Consider the following 19,421-nt stretch of genomic DNA (forward strand, 5'->3'; position numbering starts at 1 on the left):
AGTTTTTTTTCTGGCATTTTCTTTAACTTTTCAAACTTTTCTGTTGAAAACTTGAAAATTTCAATCTGAATGAGATTAGCCCCCCACTTCCCTGCCATGAATGCTAGGCTAGTTAGCATTGTCCCGAATAACCGTGGACAAACAGTTTCCCTGTATCTAGGAACGGAGTATCAGGAGTCTCACACTTCAGCTGCTCACATTAATTTAAATATCGTATTTTGCCGTCTATAGAGCGCATCTTAGTACAGGCCGCATCAACAGGCTGATATCGCTGCTTCTCGGTTTTTCGCAAGGCCGCAGTAATAAATCCGCTACATTAATTAAGCGCTCCGTCTCCAACGCTGAACGATGGATTGTTAACATTGAGCTTTACCTGCAGTTTCCCTCCTATACTACCAGATCGATAGACCTAAACTTAAAACCAGCATCAAATTAATTTCTTCGTGTTTCCATAATGAGGGGTATGAGTTTGAAGAAATTTCTGCTAAACGAAAATTGGCAATTTCTTTCATTTCCTAATTTTGACTCTCAATGATTCATTTCCTTCTAAAGAGCCTGTTGTTGGTTTAAGAAAAGTCCACAGAAAAACTGCACCCGCTATAAGCCACTGGGTCCACCGTGGTTCAAAGGGTAAAGTAGCGGCTTGTTGTCAGGAAAATAAAAGGTTTCAGGAAGGTTAATCATTTGACATTAATACCAGGGGAGAGCGCGAACGCAGTCCCCCACTACCATAAATTGTGCAGCTGAGATTCTCCCATGTGGAGAATTCACAGAGGTCAGATCGCCGCAGTGCAATGGCTGATCCTCACCCTGGGCGATCCACCTACAGGATCATGGAGTCGCCCCTGCCAGGTAAGTATGCCGTTCATTCCTCTGGCTGACGATTAGCAACTTCACACATCTGGTTCTGACTCACGGTGGGAAATTAAATATTCGCTGAGTCACTTTAGGATTTAACTAAACACAATCAGGAACTCAGAGAAATAAAACATTTATACAAAAACTCAAAATAGGAAACTTAGAAAAACTCAGACATTTTGAAATTAATCCCAGAAGTTTTCTAGTGTTTGAGTTCATCCATTTTTCTCTCTGTGCTCCACCAGGTCCGTTTACCAGTTTCAGGACCCGACCAGAACCCCTCGGTGTAAATTACCTTGAGAAATAATGAGATTTGGTTATATTTAAAAACAGGCTTTAATGCCGAAAGATTGTCAAACGTTACAAGCCAAACATGCTAGAAATGGATCAGATACAGAGTTACATTCACCGTCCAGCGCCGGGCCACTGAGCACCTTATGGACGGAACCAGGTGAGCCAAAGATTGTAGAGTTTAGCTTTTATTCTTGTCTGCAATCTGTTCCCTCCCTAAAGTCCAGTCTAATCAGGTTCAGTCTGTTTACATTTGACTGCCGGCAGTCACACATGAACATGGTTAAGTAAGCTGCAGCGTGTGCGTGTAAGCAGATAAAAGAGGCTAGAAGAGACGGAGGAAAAGAGAGAATCGATAAGACTAGTAAAAAAACTTCAGAGATTATTAGTTTGTGTTCTTAAGAAATGAAAGTCAGCTTTTCAAAATAAGACATTGTCTAGAAAAACAAACAGGAAAAAACTGAAAGTTTAAGATTATTCTATAGATTGAGAAAATATTCCAGTGGAAATTTTGTTTTTTATAGCAAATTTTCAACTTTCATCTTCAGGATTTGTCTAGAAAAAACCTCAGAAATATTAGAGATTAATCTCAGAAATATGACGGGTATTTCAAGGAAATTTTATACGTTCCAAACTCTAATTTCAGGAATTTTCTAGAGAAAACTTGGAAATTTCCATCTCAATATTTGAGATTAATTTCCCCCTTTGCTCTTTGCTACGTTGCAGCTAGCACAGCCTGAGATGAATGCTAAGCTAGTTAGCATAGCCACAAATGGCTGTGGATAAACGGTTTCACTGTAACTGTAAGATGTTTTTCTGTTAGCAAATTTAGCAGGACAAACATGAGTGATTGACAGCGTTAAGCCCCGCCTTCTGGCTCTGATTGGTTGTTTGTACTGGAAGCACTGGGAGTAGGTGGAGCAGCTGGATTATTTCAGATTATGTCTCATATTTACAGTGGCGTATTACAGCAAATAAAGGTTGAAATAATCAAAATAGGAGTAGTTAATTTCCACTCATTTCAAGATTGATCTCAAATCTTTGAGACAAACTGAAATTTTTGACTTTTAAAACAAAGAAATTTCTCATTTGACATTAATACCAGGGGAGAGCGCGAACGCAGTCCCCCACTACCATAAATTTTGCAGCTGAGATTCTCCCATGTGGAGAATTCACAGAGATCAGATCGCCGCAGTGCAATGGCTGATCCTCACCCTGGGCGATCCACCTACAGGATCATGGAGTCGCCCCTGCCAGGTAAGTATGCCGTTCATTCCTCTGGCTGACGATTAGCAACTTCACACATCTGGTTCTGACTCACGGTGGGAAATTAAATATTCCAGAGATTGAGAAAGACAGTGGAGAATTGTTTCTTGTAGCAAATTTTCAACTTTCATACTCAGGATTTTAGTTCACATTCAGAAACTGAGAAATAATAAATTTATGTAAGTAAAAAAGAAATAGTCTAATAATAATAAGTATTATTATTATTATTATTATTACTCCGTCATTATTATTATTTATCTAGCATTTATCTAGTCTCTCATGCAAATATCCTTAGAACACGTGAATTAAGCCTATTTTAACTAATAATTCTTAGTATTGATTTTAAAACAGTTCCACTGGCAGATTATTTTACTTATTTGTAACAATGTCATGTTTTAAGGAAATTAAGGAATTATTTACTTAAAACACGCTCCTATCTCTCTGAAAAAGTTACTTGTAAGTTAGTTTTGTCCAATTTCAAATGTTGTTTGTAATAAAAACCAAACCATCTCGTTTTTGTTTGTTGTTGTTTCGCAGTTTGTCCTGCAGGGGGCTCCGTAGTTCTTCCCACTTTGGTTAAAATGTTCTAAAACGTGTTCACGGGGTTTGTGTTTTGCATACGTGTGCACTTCCTGTTTGGCACGTTTTTCCAGGTGCGTCGGACTGCGATCCTCCAGGTGAGTGGTTCCGGTTCTGGTCCCGGGTCTGTGTAATCTGCGGCTCAACCTGTCTGGAGGGTGTGGACCGGGCCGGAGCTGACTGCAGGTATGAGGAGGAACAGCTCGCAGTCTTAGGCGGAACTCCGCTTCTTCTCTCCGATTTCCAAGAAAACGCGAGAACCGGGTGAGCGAGGAAGGAAACGCAACCGGGACGGTCCAGAATTGGATCATCAGATGGGCCTGCGGTTCTAATGTTGCTCTTCAGGTTGTGGGAGGTCCACGACGTCGCGCTGTTCCTCAGTATCACGCTCTACCTGTGCCACTCAGGTGAGTTTCTCCAACTAAAAGCGGCATTTTGTGCAGCTGCGCGCGTTAATCTGCTGCTTAGGTTAGAAAAATCAACATTTCTGTCGAACAGAACCTCGGAAGTTTGATGTTTAATCACCTGCCTTCCTTCTCTCGGGCCTGAAATGTTTGAATAAACACATTCCAGCAGAACCAGAACTGAAACTATGGAACCAGTCGGACCTGCCGCATCAGGGCCACTGCTGACAGAAAACAGGAGACGATTTCTGCTAGAAACATCACATGTTCAGATTAATCTCAGAATATTTTAGGAAAATCTTAGACATTTCTAACCTTGAAAAGTCAAATATTTTCTACTTTTGAACCTCATAATATTTAAAGGTTTTTTTTTAGAAAATTTCTAAGTGGAAGCTCAAAATTTCTGAGTTTTTTTCTCTTACGAACCTTCGACTTCTCAAATTAATAAAATGTCAAGTTTTTTCCCGTGATTAATCTCTAAGTTTTTTCTCAGAAATTTGTGAGCTTTTGGCGCTCACAAATTTCCAAGCTGCTCTCCGGAAAGCTTGTCTGTCTGTCTGAAGCTTCGCTCTCTGTCTGAAACTTCGTTCTTTGAAGCTTCGCTCTCTGAAGCTTCGCTCTCTGAAGCTTCACTCCCTGTCTGAAGCTTCGCTCTCTGTCTGAAACTTCGTTCTTTGAAGCTTCGCTCTCTGAAGCTTCGCTCTTTGAAGCTTCGCTCTCCGTCTGAAGCTTCACTCTCTGAAGCTTCACTCTCCGTCTGAAGCTTCACTCTCTGAAGCTTCGCTCTCCGTCTGAAGCTTCGCTCTCTGAAGCTTCGCTCTCCGTCTGAAGCTTCGCTCTCCGTATGAAGCTTCACTCTTCGTATGAAGCTTCGCTCTCTGAAGCTTCACTCCCTGTATGAAGCTTCACTCTCTGAAGCTTCGCTCTCCGTCTGAAGCTTCACTCTCTGAAGCTTCGCTCTCCGTCTGAAGCTTCGCTCTCCGTCTGAAGCTTCGCTCTCCGTCTGAAGCTTCGCTCTCCGTCTGAAGCTTCGCTCTCTGAAGCTTCACTCTCTGAAGCTTCACTCCCCGTCTGAAGCTTCACTCTCTGAAGCTTCACTCCCCGTCTGAAGCTTCGCTCTCTGAAGCTTCACTCTCTGAAGCTTCACTCCCTGTCTGAAGCTTCACTCTCTGAAGCTTCACTCTCCGTCTGAAGCTTCGCTCTCTGAAGCTTCACTCTCCGTCTGAAGCTTCACTCTCTGAAGCTTCGCTCTCTGAAGCTTCACTCCCCGTCTGAAGCTTCACTCTCTGAAGCTTCGCTCTCCGTCTGAAGCTTCGCTCTCTGAAGCTTCGCTCTCCGTCTGAAGCTTCGCTCTCCGTATGAAGCTTCGCTCTCCGTATGAAGCTTCGCTCTCTGAAGCTTCACTCCCCGTATGAAGCTTCGCTCTCTGAAGCTTCCCTCTCCGTCTGAAGCTTCACTCTCTGAAGCTTCGCTCTCCGTCTGAAGCTTCACTCTCTGAAGCTTCGCTCTCCGTCTGAAGCTTCGCTCTCTGAAGCTTCGCTCTCCGTATGAAGCTTCGCTCTCCGTCTGAAGCTTCGCTCTCCGTATGAAGCTTCGCTCTCCGTCTGAAGCTTCGCTCTCCGTCTGAAGCTTCGCTCTCCGTATGAAGCTTCGCTCTCCGTCTGAAGCTTCGCTCTCCGTATGAAGCTTCGCTCTCCGTCTGAAGCTTCGCTCTCCGTCTGAAGCTTCGCTCTCCGTATGAAGCTTCGCTCTCCGTATGAAGCTTCGCTCTCCGTATGAAGCTTCGCTCTCCGTCTGAAGCTTCGCTCTCCGTCTGAAGCTTCGCTCTCCGTATGAAGCTTCGCTCTCCGTATGAAGCTTCGCTCTCCGTATGAAGCTTCACTCTGCCTGCTGGTTTGTTGGAAGAATTTCAACCTCCAGTTAAAAAACTTTTAAATGTTCAGTTTCACGATCTGCTGCAGCTCATAAGTTTACATCCACCTCAGGTTTGTTTGTGCAGCAGATTTCTGCAGGAGGCCGTTCAGCCCAGACTGAAACTTTCTGATGCTCCAGGGAATATTAAAGTTGTTATTGAGGCAGCTCTAGAGAAAAGGGCTTAATTTAGGGGAACTCGGTGTTTCAGGTCTTGTTCCTGATTAGAATAAAAACTGAATTCTGTTTCTCCAAGTTTGGTTCTGCAGAATAAGACGGGTCCACAGCTCTCCATCCACTTTTATTATATTAGATCATATTTTCTCCTTTGATAATAAACACCTTCATTTATAAACTGCATTTTGTATTTCCGTGTTTTCTGCGACTAATATTTCTGAAACGCTGCTCTTCCTCCTCCTGATGGTGGTGAATAGAAACGTTCTCTCCTTTCCTGATAAACTTAAACGCATTTAAAATTTAATTTGTTTTATCGCCATGACAATGAAAAACATCAAATCTTACCAAGAGGTTTTAGTTTCCAGTGAAAATATCATATATTATTTCAGGTTTACTAACTTAGAAGTAACTTTTCAGCAAAATATAGGAGTTTGTTTTCACTAAATAATTCCTTAATTTTGATGAAAAATTCTAATTCCACTGACAGATTATTTCACGTATAACATGGAAAAAATATGTTGTTACAGTGGAATAATCTGCCAGTGGAACGAAACTTTTTCATTCTTTTTTTGGGCAAATTGTTGACTTTTCAAACTTTTTTTTTTTATTTAGAAAATGTCTTAAATTAAACTCAAACATTTCTCTTTTTTTCTAGCCAGTTTCTGAGATTAATTTGAAAATTTCAGATTTATCTTTCTTTTGACAAATTAATGATATTTCCAAATCAGAAGTGCAGTAATTTGTACTGGAAAGTTTATTAAATTAATCTCAACATTTCTGGGGGGTTTCCAAGCAAATTCTGGTGTTATTTTTGAAATTTTCTGATTAGTATTTTTTTGGGAAATTTTAGACTTTTGAAATTCAGAAATGACCTTGTTTTTTTCTGAAACATTTTTGATATTAATCTAAAAGTTTTTCTCTTGCAAATTTGTAACTTTTTGAGCTAAAAAAATGTCCACTATTTTTTAAGAATTATTATTTCTAACATATTTTCTATTTTTGGAGCTCAGAGATTTCCAAGTTTTTTTCTCACTAATTTTGACCTTTGGAACTCATAAATTTCTAGAACATTTCTAAGATTAATCTCAAAATGTTTGCGGTTTTTATTTTGGGTACATTTTTGACTTTTCGAGCATTTATTGTATAAAATCTGAATCGTTTCCTCTCGTCCTCCTGCAGCCGGATCGATCTCCGTCAGCTCCTCCCAGAGGAACCTGATCCGGTCGGTGCAGGACGATGTCTTCTTCTCGGTGGACGTGGCGTCCTCCGGCGTCCCCACCATCCGATGGAGCTTCATGTCCGGGGCGGTGAGCCGCTGCATCGGCGCCTGGCGGCCCGGCGGCTTCACCAACATCACCCAGGACTACAGCGACCGGGTGAACGCCTGCGACAACGGCTCCATGCTGCTGTCCGACCTGAAGCTGCAGGACTCCGGATACTACGTGGTGACGGCCGAGGACCCGGCCGGGAACAGCCGCGACCTCGGCTTCGTCCTCAAAGTGAACGGTGGGTCCTCCATGTCGTCCTTTCGCCAAACCTTTTTCTAAAATATGAGCTGCGAGACAACAGACTGAGGCAGATCAACAGTTTGTAAATATCTGAGTGCAGGAAGAGTCAAAGTTTGACTTTGAAATGTTTTGATAAACTCCATTGGCCAGGTGTTAATTATGTATTACATAATTATATATATACTATATTAAAAGCAGTAAAAGGAAGGAAGGAAAGGTCAAAGGCCGAAAACTAGAGATAAAAGAAGATAAAAGCATCTCAGACAGCAAATCTTTGATCTGTAAAGTTGGGGTCAAAGGTTAAATCGGTCTGTCCTGCAGAGGTTCTGTACGAGGATCTGCAGTACCTGTCGGTCACGGCGCTGGCGCTGATGGTGGTGGCTGCTCTGCTCATGCTGGCCATGTGGCTGCTGCACCGGGGCTGCAGGAAGCTGAGGGCGTGGCGACGCCGGCGGCAGATGCCAGGTGAGGCCTTCAAACGCTCACCGGAGAACCAAAGCTAACGCTAAGCTAATGCTATTGGCTTGAGGACGGCGTCCCTCAGGGCGGACGTCTGGGCCTCCTCCACGTTTTAAAGCATCTTTATAGAAAAACTGCAGTCGGAAAGTTTAATTTAAACTTTTTCTTTTCTTTTAAGCTGAAATTATTCACACCGCTTAAATTTTTGATTCATTTTCACTTTGGAACCAAAAAAACTTCCTGGATTTTTTCGTCTAACACAAAGTGGCCCGCGATACTTGGATTAGGATCTATTTTTGAGAAAATCAAGATTTATAGATAAGTATCCACACATACGTTCCCCTTTTAGTCTGATACCCTGAAATAAAAAGACACCAGCTTTCAATTTAATCTCCGTCTGAATGCTGCTGTTCTGGATAGAAAGTGAAAAGGAGGAAATTTCTGCCAAAAAACTCAGAATTGTTCAGAATAATGCCAGAAATGTTCTGGAAAAAAACATGAGAATTTGCAGAGTTTCAATAGTAAAGAAAAATCTGCTTTTTAAAATGATTAAAACTAAAAAAAAACTGGTTTCAAAAGATAAAAATCAGAATTCTGAGAAAAAAAATAAAATTCTGAGAGTCAGAATTCTGAAAATTAGAAATCTGAGAAAAAGTCATAATTTTGAGGGAAAATGTCAGAATGATTCTTTTGTTTCTCTAATCCTATTCAGTAACATTTGACTTTCCTTCTTACCAAATATTTTTACCTTTGAGTAAGAACATATTGTAGTGCTGCTCTTGCCTTTTTGTTCCCACTGAGTCCAACTAACATTTTAATGTTGCATCCATTAATGATTTGAGTTTGTGACCCATAAATATTCATACAGCTGCGGTGATTCTCATGTTTGTCCCGTTGCAGTAAATGATGCGACGGAGCTGCAGCCTCTGTGATGAAGACATGAACTCCTGCAGAGTCCAGACTCCGTCCTGCCTATGAAGCCCGGATCCAGATTTTAAAATGCCTGCATCATTTTTACATTTTGAACAGACCATGTAAATACACCCGACTCCCCTTATTTATTGTCGAATTAAACCAACCGTGCGATTTCATCTGAGCCTGTGTGGCTTTATTCACCGTTGTGGCCTGAAACGGCTCAGAGTTTGAATCCGAAAAGCAGAAACATGAGAAAGAAACTTTTTCTGTTTCGTAAAAAAATAACAGGAAGTCTGAAACAAGACCATCACATTGCAGAAAAGCATTTTAGTCTAGATCCTGCCGCAGATATCACAGTACACTTGAAATAAAACAAAACCTCCATATTGAATTTTATTTTTACATGATTGTAGATACGCATGTCTGTTTGTTTAGTTCCTTTTTTTTAGTTGCACTTAAAACACAAAATCTTACCAAGTAACTGTAATTTTTCTACTGTAAATATCTTAATCCACATTATGTCACTAAAACATGGGAAAATGTCTTATCTGCCAGTGGAACCACAACTTTTATCTATATTCAAGAATCAGTTACTTAAATTACTTATAATTCAGTTTTGTCTCATTTAAACTACTGATATTTTTACTAGAACAAAATTAATCGGTAAGATTTTGTGTTTTTGCCGTGTGGACCTTGAGTTTGAAATAAAGTTTCAATCTAAAAATTCACAAGGAACCTTTGGGCTTTTTTAGGTAAACAATTCCTTAATATTAAATTTTAGTTCCACTGGCAGATTATTTAACTAATAACCTGAGAAAAATGTCAAGTTATGAGTGAAGAAATCTGCCAGTGGAAATAATACTTTTTAAAATCAGTATTAAGGAGTTATTGACCTAAATAATCCTAAAATTATTTAGGTACACCAAGCTGAAAAGTTACTTGTAAGTTAGTTTTATGTATCTACAATCATCTGAAAATAAAATTACATAAAAGATATTTCAAGCATAGAAACTATAGAAAAATACTTTGTTTTCTTGCGGTTTGTGTTTGAACATCAGATCTTCCTGCAGGTTTGTCGTTTTAAAAATCAGCAGTAAACAAATGTCTTCGCTTTTCATTCAAGTCCGACATAAATCTGATTCAGCTGAGCGAGAGCTGCAGTCTGGCTCCACGGCTGAAGGTTGAGTGGAAGGAAAACCGTCAGCTTGGCCTAAGGACACGGAGTGAGCGCCGCCATGAGGAGCTCCATCTTGTAGACGAAGTTGCGTCCCTCCATCTTGCTCCAGTTGACCTCCCTGTGCGGCCCGCGCAGCTGGCTCCACTTGGCGTCCTGGACCGCGTCGCTCTTTGGCAGCTCTTTGATCTGGCTGCGCGGGAACTGGACCAGAACCTTACAGCCGCTCTCTGGGCCGTTGCGCACTGGAAGGCAAGCAGAGGGCCGGGTCAGGAGCCGGGTCAGGATTCTCTGGCATTTCTCCTCAAAATGAACAGACTTTAATTTTTTTTTTCCAGAACAGAAAGTTGTGCTAATCTAAAGAAGCAGGTCTGCTGCTTTACTTTAATTATTTAAATACTTTTAAGGTTTTTGGATATTTAATTTCTGGAAAAATATGGATTTTTTTTCTACTGTGCTCTTTTTGGGTTTCCGCAGTGGAGATGGACGCTACGGCTGAAGCATTTCATAAAGGTCTGTATTGATAATTATTGATAAGTTCTTTGTTTTAAATATCTGAAGTGGTGGTGAGACCTTTCCTCTTTTATCCAGTTTTCACTCCATTCTGTTTTTTTTTATTTTTTAGAAGTTATCAGGCAAAGCGGGGAAGCATAAAACTGTTAACCAGCAGGTTGTTGCTAGGTAACCGAAGGAGGGTTACCTAGCAACCTCCTTGCTAGGTAACCCTGTTAACCAGCAGGTTGTTGCTAGGTAACCATAGAACAAGTGTGTTGAAGCCAGCAACTTTGCTTAGCTAGCAGTGAGAGGTTGAACATCTAATGTCTTTCTTCTGCCTACATTTCCCAGAATGCAACTTTTAGAAGAAAGAATCACAGACTGATAATAACTCATATCGAGGCTATTTTCTAATTTTTCCTGTTAATTTTAAGATGTTTTGTGTCCTCCAATGATGTGGTTTTGGCTGTTGCAATGGAACCGGCCCAGCGTCGGTCAAGGCGGCGCTGCGGCCTCACCTGAGATGGCGTACTCTCCGTTGAGGGAAGCGACGGTGATGGCGGAGGCGTTCCCGATGCTCTCCACGGGGCCCAGCCCCACGTGGTTGCTGAAGCTCAGGACGTGCCAGCCCATCACCTTGGCCAGCTGCTGCACGGCGTGCACCTGGTGCTGCGACATCTGAAACGAGGCGCGCCGTCACACACCGCCCGCTCCCGGAAACGGCTGCGGGAGCGACGGGCCGTACCTGAGAGAGGAGGAAGTCCTGCAGCTCCTGCTCCTGGTGCGACAGCGTGACGACCCGGCCGTCCCGGTGCACCACGCGGATCTGCTCCACGCCGATGTTCAGCTGCAGCTGGATGGACCTGCACGCAGAGCAGCGACGGTTACTATGGCAACGCAGCGCAGGACGGCCCCCACGATGCCGCAAACGCAGACGGAATCCCAGAGTTTAAGATAAAACGCAGAATTTAACTGAATTAGCCGATCAGCACAGTTAACGATCGGAATAAAAGAAATAAACTTCAGCCAAAAACTCTACCATTTTCTTTGGAAAAATTGAAAAATTTGCTAAAATAAACCTAAATTTTTAGGAAGGCAGAAATTTTATGTAAAAAAAACATTTTGATTTGTGCAACTCAGAAATGTTCATGTCTCTTTTTCAACATTTCTGATTCTTTTCTGGCACTTCTGCAACTCAGAAATTTCCTAGTTTTTTTTCTCCACAACCCGACATCAACCTCAAAGTTTCTAATTTTTTTCTAGTAAATTTTCAACTTTTGAAACTCATAAATTTTCAAGTGTTGTTCTAAGACGTTTATGACTTTAAACTGAGGACTTTGCACTTTCTTCTAGAAAATTGCATCCAAAAATTTCTCACTTTTTTCCCCAGCAACTTTTCAAACTCAGTTTTATTCTAGAAAATTTCTGAGTTTTTTCTCTAGCAAATCGATGTGATGGTGTTGGAATCTCGTTCTGTTGAATTTGTTCGATTAGTGACAGAATGACAGGAAATGTGAACGCCAGAAACTGATTTGTTCAGTTTCTTTGATTCCACCATAACTGAAAACTTGTTGGGTTAATAAATATTTATGGTCAAAATAAAAAAATAAAAATAAAATTAGGGAAGAATAAAGTTGCCTTCACAGAGGCATCAGACTCACTTGCAGATTTGCTCGTAGCCGTGCGAGGTGATGAGCACCTTGACGCTGGACTCATAAACGTCGTTGATGTTGGACCAGTGGGCCTGGATCTGAGGGTCCTCGATGCGGCTGGCCAGGCTGTCGATGGTCCGAGCCGTCCTGCAGAACCGACCCGCAGCGTTAGAGCTGACGTCAGAGACCGTCTGATTCCTCTGAACGGATCTTTACCATGAGCAGGACCGGAGCCGCAGCCGGTCAGAGAGAAGGGACTTTTTACAACTTTGCTTGCTTGCAATGCTCTGCGCACTGCCGCAGCTCTGATCATTTCATTTAATTTAATTTAAAAATATATTTACTGGTGAATAAATAAACCAGAAGAAAGGCTTTGCATTGTTTTGTCTCCTGTCATGGTGGCTCTGCAGTGAGGATGACGACGGTTCACTGAACAGCAAAAGATGCTTAAAAGAAGATTTTATTTGACACAATCTGAAGCAGGCGAAGCTAAAACTGCCAAATGAGGAACTTTGGGTAAAATAGATTTACAGACAAAGATGTTTCTTTTATTATTTTAAATGCAAAATGTTTATGTTTTTATACAAGTGCTCCGGTTGTGTTGTTCTTTCAGGAAATGGCCTCTTTAGTGATTAATCAATTCATAAATTTGTTGGCAATTATTTTAAAAATTGATTCAACTGATTAATTGTTTCAGTTCTACTTGAATTCAAAATCAAAAACAAACAGAAGCTGTAAAACAAGATGGCCAACCTGACATCAGAGTGATGTCAGGTTGGCCACTCTCCTTGAGTTTCTGCAGGTGAAAAAAAAAAAAAATTTCTGATTTTCCAAAAGTTAAATCTTCAAAAAATAAAAAGTGATTAACTGCTAAAACCAGTTTATTGTTGAGGCCTAGTTAAAGCACGACGGCGCTACCTGCTGCGCAGGAAGATGTGTTTGGCCTGTTTGATGATCTTCTCCAGCACCCCCTCGCCCTGCTGCAGGCTGGAGATCTCGGCCTTGTCGTACGCCATCGGCCCCGCCAGCCGCAGACGCTTGTGGCCGAACGGTGCGCTGGCCGGATGCGGCATCACCACCGAGCTCAGCTGCTGCTTATGGAACTGAAACGGGGCAGAACGTCAGCGGGTCACTTCCTCCGAGTCCGACTCGCACATCCTGCAGGGCTGAACTGCGTCACCTCTCTCATCATCTGGTGCAGATTGTGCTCCAAGACGTAAAGATGGTCGTCCGGTTTGGGTTTCTCCGGAGACGCTCGGCTGCTCTTCCTCTCTCCAGCGGAGTGGCACAGAGAGATGGAAAGCTGCAAACCTTCAGACAGCGGCGAGAAACGGAGAAGAAACTTTAACTCCTTAAATAACACTCAGGAACGGAACCAGAAAACACAGCGACGCTTTATTTGAAGATGTTTCTATCAGACTGACATGAACAGGAAGTCTTCATAAATGTTTGAATGTTTGCAGTCAGTCAGTAAATAACTTTTAATGGACCCTAGGAAATGAAAAATGTATTTAAAATTTTAAAAATACATACAAAATATTTTTGAAATATATTTAAAAATGTTGCTTTTTTTAATAAACAAATTTTTTTGATTTAAAATAAATAGATAGTACATTTTAAATAAATAAAATAATATTTTATCTATCCAGTGACCATCAATCGGTTATTTATTGTTCGAACATTAGCTGTTAATTTTATTCCAGATATACCTGCTTTGATCAAGACTAATATCCCAAATCCTTGAGAATTTGGCTTGAGAATCCTTCAGTCAACGTCTCACTTTTGCCAGTTTGTAAAAATAAAGGATATCTCTTAGACCGGTAGAGACGCCCGGCCGGGTTCTGACCTGGGAAAGGCTGCGAGATGATCTGGTTCTTCACCACGATGTGCGGGATCTGCGCTTTAATCTGGACCGCTTCTCGGGAAAGCTGCGCAAAGATTTCCTTGCAGAGCAGGACGTTCTGCGCCGCCTCCAGCTTCAAGTGCCACGGCTGCGTTCCTGGGGGAAGGATAAGACGGACGGACATCAGCGGACAACCCGTCTGGTCTGGAGTCCAGACGGGTCAGAACCGGACCTGCTTTGCTTTTCTGAGGTCTCCTGAAGAGGTTGACGGTTCCGAGGTCACCGATGTCTGGAGCCTGTTTCTGGATGGAGACCTGAGGACAAACACAGCCGCCATTTTTATTTCCACCGCAGCAACTGGAACAACTTGAACACCAACAGGAGGAGCAGCTTAGATGCAACCAATGATTATTTTAGCAATCGATTAATCGGATAAAAAGTTTGGCAGATTTTTGTTCAAATCTTTTTATAGAATATTGAAAATACATTAAAAGATGCAAATAAACACATAACTTAATTCCTTTTTAAATAAAAGAAATTAACATTTTATTGCCTAAAATGCAACAGCCTTCCTTCACTGAGCGCTGATCATCTGCAGCTAAAAATACTTCTAACGCCAACGATACGGCTAAAAACGGATCACAATGTTTGTGTTTTATGAGTCGATGTTGATAATTGTTGATTTGGTTTTTTTTTTGTTTTAATATTTGAAATCCTGTCGAACTGGAGATTTCTCCTTCGTTGTTAATTTTTAAGCAGTTAACTTCAAACTGCTGCTGGAAGTTACTCAGCATGTTGTTGCTAGGTAACAGAAGGTGTGGGGCAGGAGGGACCTGAAACGCCCCAGCTGGTTGTTGCTAGGCAACCATAGAGCCAGTGAGTTAGTTGATTCTAGTCTAGCTAGCAGTGAGAGGCTGAGCAGATAAAGACTTTCCTTTTCCTACATCTCCCAGAATACTGTGCAGTTCTGGATCGAAGTTCAGTGAATATCAGAATATTGATACTGATCACATCTCGCTATATACCTTGTTATTGATTTATTTACTACATCAACATGTGAAAAGCTCTGCTGATTATTTATTTAATTAACACATAAATAATTAGTATTTAATTATTTAATTTTTTTTTTTTTTACAAGCAAGTGAAACTAAAATTACATTTGAAGACTTCTGGTAGAACAGATTCATAGAGTTTTGTTTTTTTTATCTTAAATGCAAAATGTTTATATATTTTGAACAGTTTTGGCTCTGAATTTGTTGTTTATTTTTCAAATTCCAAAGTGCTTTATTAATACCAAATGGAAATTATTATTTAATTAATTTTAAATTAATTCATTCTTTTTAGTTAATTTTAAAATCAATGTAATATTTTTAGTTAAATTTTTCAGCAAATCACTTTTTTTTTTAGCCTATACACTAGAGATGACGATTAACTGATTACTAAATTAGTTGGTGATTATGTCATGGATCGATTAATCATGATTAATCGATCATTAAACTCTACATTAAACTCAGCCCAGCAGAGTTTAATGTAGAAACATGTTTCTGCGCGGCCGGGACTCAGACCTTGATGTAAGCCGATCCCTCCAGGTCGCTCGGGATCTGGACGTCCAGCGGACAGTAGTCCTCTGGGATCTTTTTGTCCAGATCAATGTCTGTGTTTTTGATCACCTCAAACGTGCCGGGGTGAGGAAAAAGGGAACCTAAACGAGTCAGTCAAAGGTTAAAAAGCTAAAATAATCAGTTACTTGTTGGGATTAATCAGTTATTTACTGATCGGCGAGGTTTTTTTCTCACCTGCGCTCCGGTAGCTGAGGTCTCCCAGGATCTTGTCTCCGACTTTTCGGAGTTTCCACTGCGATCGGAGTCGCAGAAGCTCGGCGTTGAAGTCGCGCTGCCGCCGGTTCTCCTGGTTCTCGGCCACGGACTTGCTGAGCTTCTCGGCTCCTTTCAGGAGGAGCTGCGCCGCCGTGGCCAGAGATTTCTTTTTGCTGATCAGCTGGAAAACCTGCGGCGTCTGCAGAACCAACGAGGAAACAAAACAGCGCCGAGGCGTCAGAAGGAAGAAAATTCGTGTGCATTTATTATTTCATCTGCTCTGTTTTCATGTAGTTTTAGTTTTAAAATGTTAGTAAGAAGTGAACATGAGCTCCAAACGGATCCAAACCGGCTTCCCTTTTGCTCTGACCCAATACAACCAATACTGCTTAACTGGGAAAACAGGAGAAAAAAAAAAATTGCTTCACAATGGAGATCTTCTCAGCAACAGATAAAAATCTATTTGAATATTTCAATAAAATATAAACCATAATTCTAGATGCCATTTAATTGACGGTGAATTAAATCCACTGCAGAAACAGAGACTAGGGGAGGAGGTGAAATGGGAAAACGTACTAAGATCACAAAACGTGTCATTTAGTTATCCTTTTTTTAATTCTTCTTAATTATGGCTTTAATTATTTATTTACTTACTTTCCCTCTTTTTCCACCCAAACCATCTGTGATCCTCAGTTAACCAAGGAATATTGGAGAAAAGGAAAATAATGATGCAAATCAGAAAATAACTGCCTATATTAAAGAAAAAAGAACAGCATATCCTAACCAAAGTATGTTAAACAATTTAATTGTTCTTCTTGTTACATAATTTGGTAATGTTCTGTGTTTGCCCTGCATGTATCCATTTTAATATAAATCCTGTTTTGCTTTTGTTAGTTTTTTTATTTGTTGCCGTTATTCGTTCTCTTCTCTGGTTATTTATTTGATTGACTCTACACTTCTAGTCTGTAATATTTGTTTCATAAACACCAACTGGTGAATAAAACTAAAAACGAAAAGCTAGTGATTACTCTGCACGTCTGCTCCGGTCAGGAAGGCTGACGGGTCGAAGCCACGGATGTTTGATGAGGATTTTTATCAGCTTACTTTTCCAGCATTCGGATCCTGAGACACCGGATCCAGAGCCATGTACTTCTTCTCCTTCACCACGCTGAGCACGTCGTGGAGCACACACATCTCCGTCAGGGCGCTGCGCAGATTGTTGCGGACAGAATCCCAGGGCCAAAGAGACGGCTGGAACTTCACCGTGCCTGAAAGAAGCAACCATGAAGTCTGCAGCCTCAGATCTGACGTGGCTTCAGGCTGGCAGACGTTCCTCCTACCTTCCTCTTCCTCCGTCTCCTGCTTGCCCCACTCCCTGTCCCTGGGCTCTCCGTCAGCCCCGTCCTCCTCGGAGTCGGAGCCCTGGCTGAAGTCGATCCTCTGTGCCAGCTTGGTCAGGTTCTGGGACATGGACAGAGGAGGGACGTACGTCTCCGTGCCGTGGAAGTCCACTTCCTGCACCTGCTTCTCACAGGAAGACTCGATGCTGATCCTGACAGCCGGACCGCCCGACATGATGAGACCAGAGCTGCAGAGAGGAAGAGGAGGAGCCAACACCATCAGCTCACTTCCTGCTGGTTTATAGGGTTAAAGCTGCAGTTGCTTTTATAAGAAATATATATTTTTTACGTTTTTGCTAAAATGATCTTGTCATGATAGCAGAGTTGCCTAGTAACCAATTACATTTACTTGAGTAACTTTAAAAAAAAAAACATTTTAGGAGTATTTTTAATACGCAGTACATTTATTTTTGAGTCATTTTATTATGAAGTATTTCTACTCTTACTTGTGTAAACTTTCTCAGTTTTCCATCCACTGAATGAAAAACAAACATGTTTAAACCAAAAATTCATCAGACAGACACCTGACTGCAGTTTCTGTTAAAATTTCAGAAGTTTTTTTATTGAAAGACACTGATTTGGGAAAAAATTATTTTGCCTGATTTTGTTATTTGTTTGTTACTTATATGAATTATTGTCATTTTGGTCCTTAGAATACCAAAATTTCCACTTTACTTTATATTTTGATTCGTCTGATGATGTCATTTGTAAACATCAAATGATTGATATTTTGATTAGTTACTCAGTACTTGAGTAGACATTTTACCAAATAAGTTTTACTTTTACTTGAGTAAAAATATGTCAAAGTAGTGATACTCTTTCCGCTTTCTCCCAGTAATAACTACAGAAATACACCACTCTGTCAGAAACAACCAGAGTCTACAAGAGGGTCTTAGCGCTGTCAATCATGCTCGTGCGCACCCTCTCCCACTTTTTCTCTCCTACACTACAGCTGATTCACCACAGCATAGCCAACCACAAGTTAGCATAGCAATGGTCGACAGTGGATAAACTGTTTTCTTGCAACATAAATTGTTTCTCGCCATTAGCACATACACTAGAATGGCTGGGTTTTCGATTTCTCCCTAGAATGGCTGAACAGGGCCAAAAGGCCCTGAGTCCACCCTGACGGCTCAAATTAGCATTCTTCTTCAATTGTAAATGTGGCCGTTGACCGTCAGGCCAGAATGTAGGAATGTGAATAGTCCATGTTGGGGGTGGGTATCTATGATACCTACAACTCGTCATGAAGTGTTTTTGGAGAGATGTGACCTTTTGCAGCTGATCCATGATGTTGTGCTGCATTATCCAGGTCATTTTGCCGAATGTACATAGAGTTCGCAAAACATACAATCTGTTTCAAGAAATATGCAAAGGTTTTTCTAAAAGAAATTAGTAATGTTTCTCTTTGAAATAAAGCTAAGAGGGTATAACATGACAGTTTAGAAATAAACTAACCAAATTAATTGTGTTGATCCACCTCAAAAAAATCATGCAAAAAGTGTAAGCAAAAGAAATCTGGGAGACTTTGCACATGCAAATTTGCATGCAGCCTTTTGTGCTGTGGAGGATAAATAGGTGACTGCTTCACCTATTTAGTTCACAAGAACTAATGGCATTTATTTCAGTCATAATCTTGCGGGGGGTGACCAAGGTTCCATCACTATGTGACAGCTGGTCAGCAAACCTGGCAAACATGATTGACATGGCAGCACTGAATGCACATGTGCTTTATCAGGCATGCATTGGGGTGCAGGAGAGACGGGTGGACTTCCTGGTTGAGCTTGCAAAAGAGTTCGGTAACTCTCATGTGAGTGAGAAGAAGGCACACAAGGAGAAACTGCTTCGGCAACAACCTTCCACACCCAGCTCAGGCAAAAGGGCGAAGTGTCAGGTCAACCATCGATGCAGGACGCGTGTCCTGAGGCCGAAACATCATCAGTGACCCCTCACACCCCCACCATGGACTGTTCTCCCTGCTGCCCTCTGGAAAGAGGTTCTGCAGCATCCGGTGCAGGTCCACCAGGTTCCGAAACAGCTTTTTCCCACTATCATCATTTATAGCTGGATTCATTGTTTTCTTTAGTCAACATAGCAATATTAGCTCACATTAGCTGTTCGTTAGTCCAACGGAATATAATTAACTAAACACCAGAACTCAAGAGAACAGAAACTACTTCAGAGAAGTTTTAATCGAATAAATCTCACCTGTTATTCAGAATACAATCGAATATAAGCGGTTATTCTCTGAAATCAGACAGATTTGGGGATCCGTGAGGCGTTTTCTTCCCCAAGACCGCAGGAACTGGAGGGTCTGCACCATTTAAATGCCGGGGCACTTGGGTAGTCTGTCCTCGTTAAGCGGGCCGGTAACAGCCACTAAAACCCACCCACTTTATTTTAATGGGCTCACTTTCAAGCATAACAAGGTTCTCTTTACTCAATCATATATTACTTGTTTATGCTGCAGCTTGCTTTCCCGTGGGGATAGGCCATATACTTCTGCCCGGTCAGTAACCAGTTTGGGATTAGTTATATCGCTTTTTCCTTAACTGTATTTTTTATTTTGTAATCTACAGTTGAATAAACCCGCAAAGTCAGCTTAGTACCCCCTTCACTAAGAGATTCTTCAGCCTGCTGGGATCAATTTTATTTTGTGATCGACCGCCTCC

The 19,421-nt window shown here is 41.3% G+C and overlaps 2 protein-coding genes and 2 non-coding genes across 4 annotated transcripts; 1 reads left to right on the forward strand and 3 right to left on the reverse strand.

The window, feature by feature from the left end:
• Positions 1-697: 697 nt before the first annotated feature.
• On the reverse strand, positions 698-860 carry LOC114133691 (U1 spliceosomal RNA). Its single transcript, XR_003593233.1, has one exon. It is a non-coding gene; the product is annotated as a U1 spliceosomal RNA (small nuclear RNA).
• Positions 861-2,251: 1,391 nt separating this feature from the next.
• Positions 2,252-2,414, reverse strand: LOC114133702 (U1 spliceosomal RNA). The gene has a single exon (XR_003593243.1). It is a non-coding gene; the product is annotated as a U1 spliceosomal RNA (small nuclear RNA).
• A 591-nt stretch (positions 2,415-3,005) lies between these two features.
• On the forward strand, positions 3,006-8,544 carry vstm5 (V-set and transmembrane domain containing 5). Its single transcript, XM_027999539.1, has 4 exons — positions 3,006-3,401; positions 6,666-6,992; positions 7,316-7,459; positions 8,354-8,544. The coding sequence occupies exons 1-4, from the start codon at positions 3,326-3,328 to the stop codon at positions 8,383-8,385; spliced, it is 579 nt and encodes a 192-aa protein (XP_027855340.1). The 5' UTR covers positions 3,006-3,325; the 3' UTR covers positions 8,386-8,544.
• Positions 8,545-19,372, reverse strand: med17 (mediator complex subunit 17). Its single transcript, XM_027999477.1, has 13 exons — positions 18,958-19,372; positions 16,690-16,937; positions 16,454-16,617; positions 15,329-15,548; positions 15,098-15,234; positions 13,765-13,846; positions 13,536-13,688; positions 12,870-13,000; positions 12,608-12,792; positions 11,699-11,836; positions 10,783-10,900; positions 10,556-10,715; positions 8,545-9,787 (listed from the first exon to the last, which is right to left on the reverse strand). Exons 2-13 carry the CDS (start codon positions 16,922-16,924, stop codon positions 9,579-9,581), a joined length of 1,932 nt encoding a protein of 643 aa, XP_027855278.1. The 5' UTR covers positions 16,925-16,937; positions 18,958-19,372; the 3' UTR covers positions 8,545-9,578.
• Between the last annotated feature and the right edge of the window lie 49 nt (positions 19,373-19,421).

This window comes from Xiphophorus couchianus, chromosome 18 (assembly GCF_001444195.1).
Source record: "Xiphophorus couchianus chromosome 18, X_couchianus-1.0, whole genome shotgun sequence".
NCBI classification, from domain to species: Eukaryota; Metazoa; Chordata; class Actinopteri; order Cyprinodontiformes; family Poeciliidae; genus Xiphophorus; species Xiphophorus couchianus.

What these genes read in the sequence shown, in the direction of transcription:
- med17 (XM_027999477.1), bottom strand. Translation starts at nt 16,924, where the DNA reads ATGTCGGGCGGTCCGGCTGTCAGGATCAGCATCGAGTCTTCCTGTGAG. An exon ending in TGCACCAGATGATGAGAGAG is followed by an intron (nt 12,793 to 12,869) that starts GTGACGCAGTTC and finishes GCCCCGTTTCAG; the next exon opens with TTCCATAAGCAGCAGCTGAG. An exon ending in CACATCTTCCTGCGCAGCAG is followed by an intron (nt 11,837 to 12,607) that starts GTAGCGCCGTCG and finishes TCGGTTCTGCAG; the next exon opens with GACGGCTCGGACCATCGACA.
- vstm5 (XM_027999539.1), top strand. Translation starts at nt 3,326, where the DNA reads ATGTTGCTCTTCAGGTTGTGGGAGGTCCACGACGTCGCGCTGTTCCTC. An exon ending in GCTCTACCTGTGCCACTCAG is followed by an intron (nt 3,402 to 6,665) that starts GTGAGTTTCTCC and finishes GTCCTCCTGCAG; the next exon opens with CCGGATCGATCTCCGTCAGC. An exon ending in ACGCCGGCGGCAGATGCCAG is followed by an intron (nt 7,460 to 8,353) that starts GTGAGGCCTTCA and finishes GTCCCGTTGCAG; the next exon opens with TAAATGATGCGACGGAGCTG.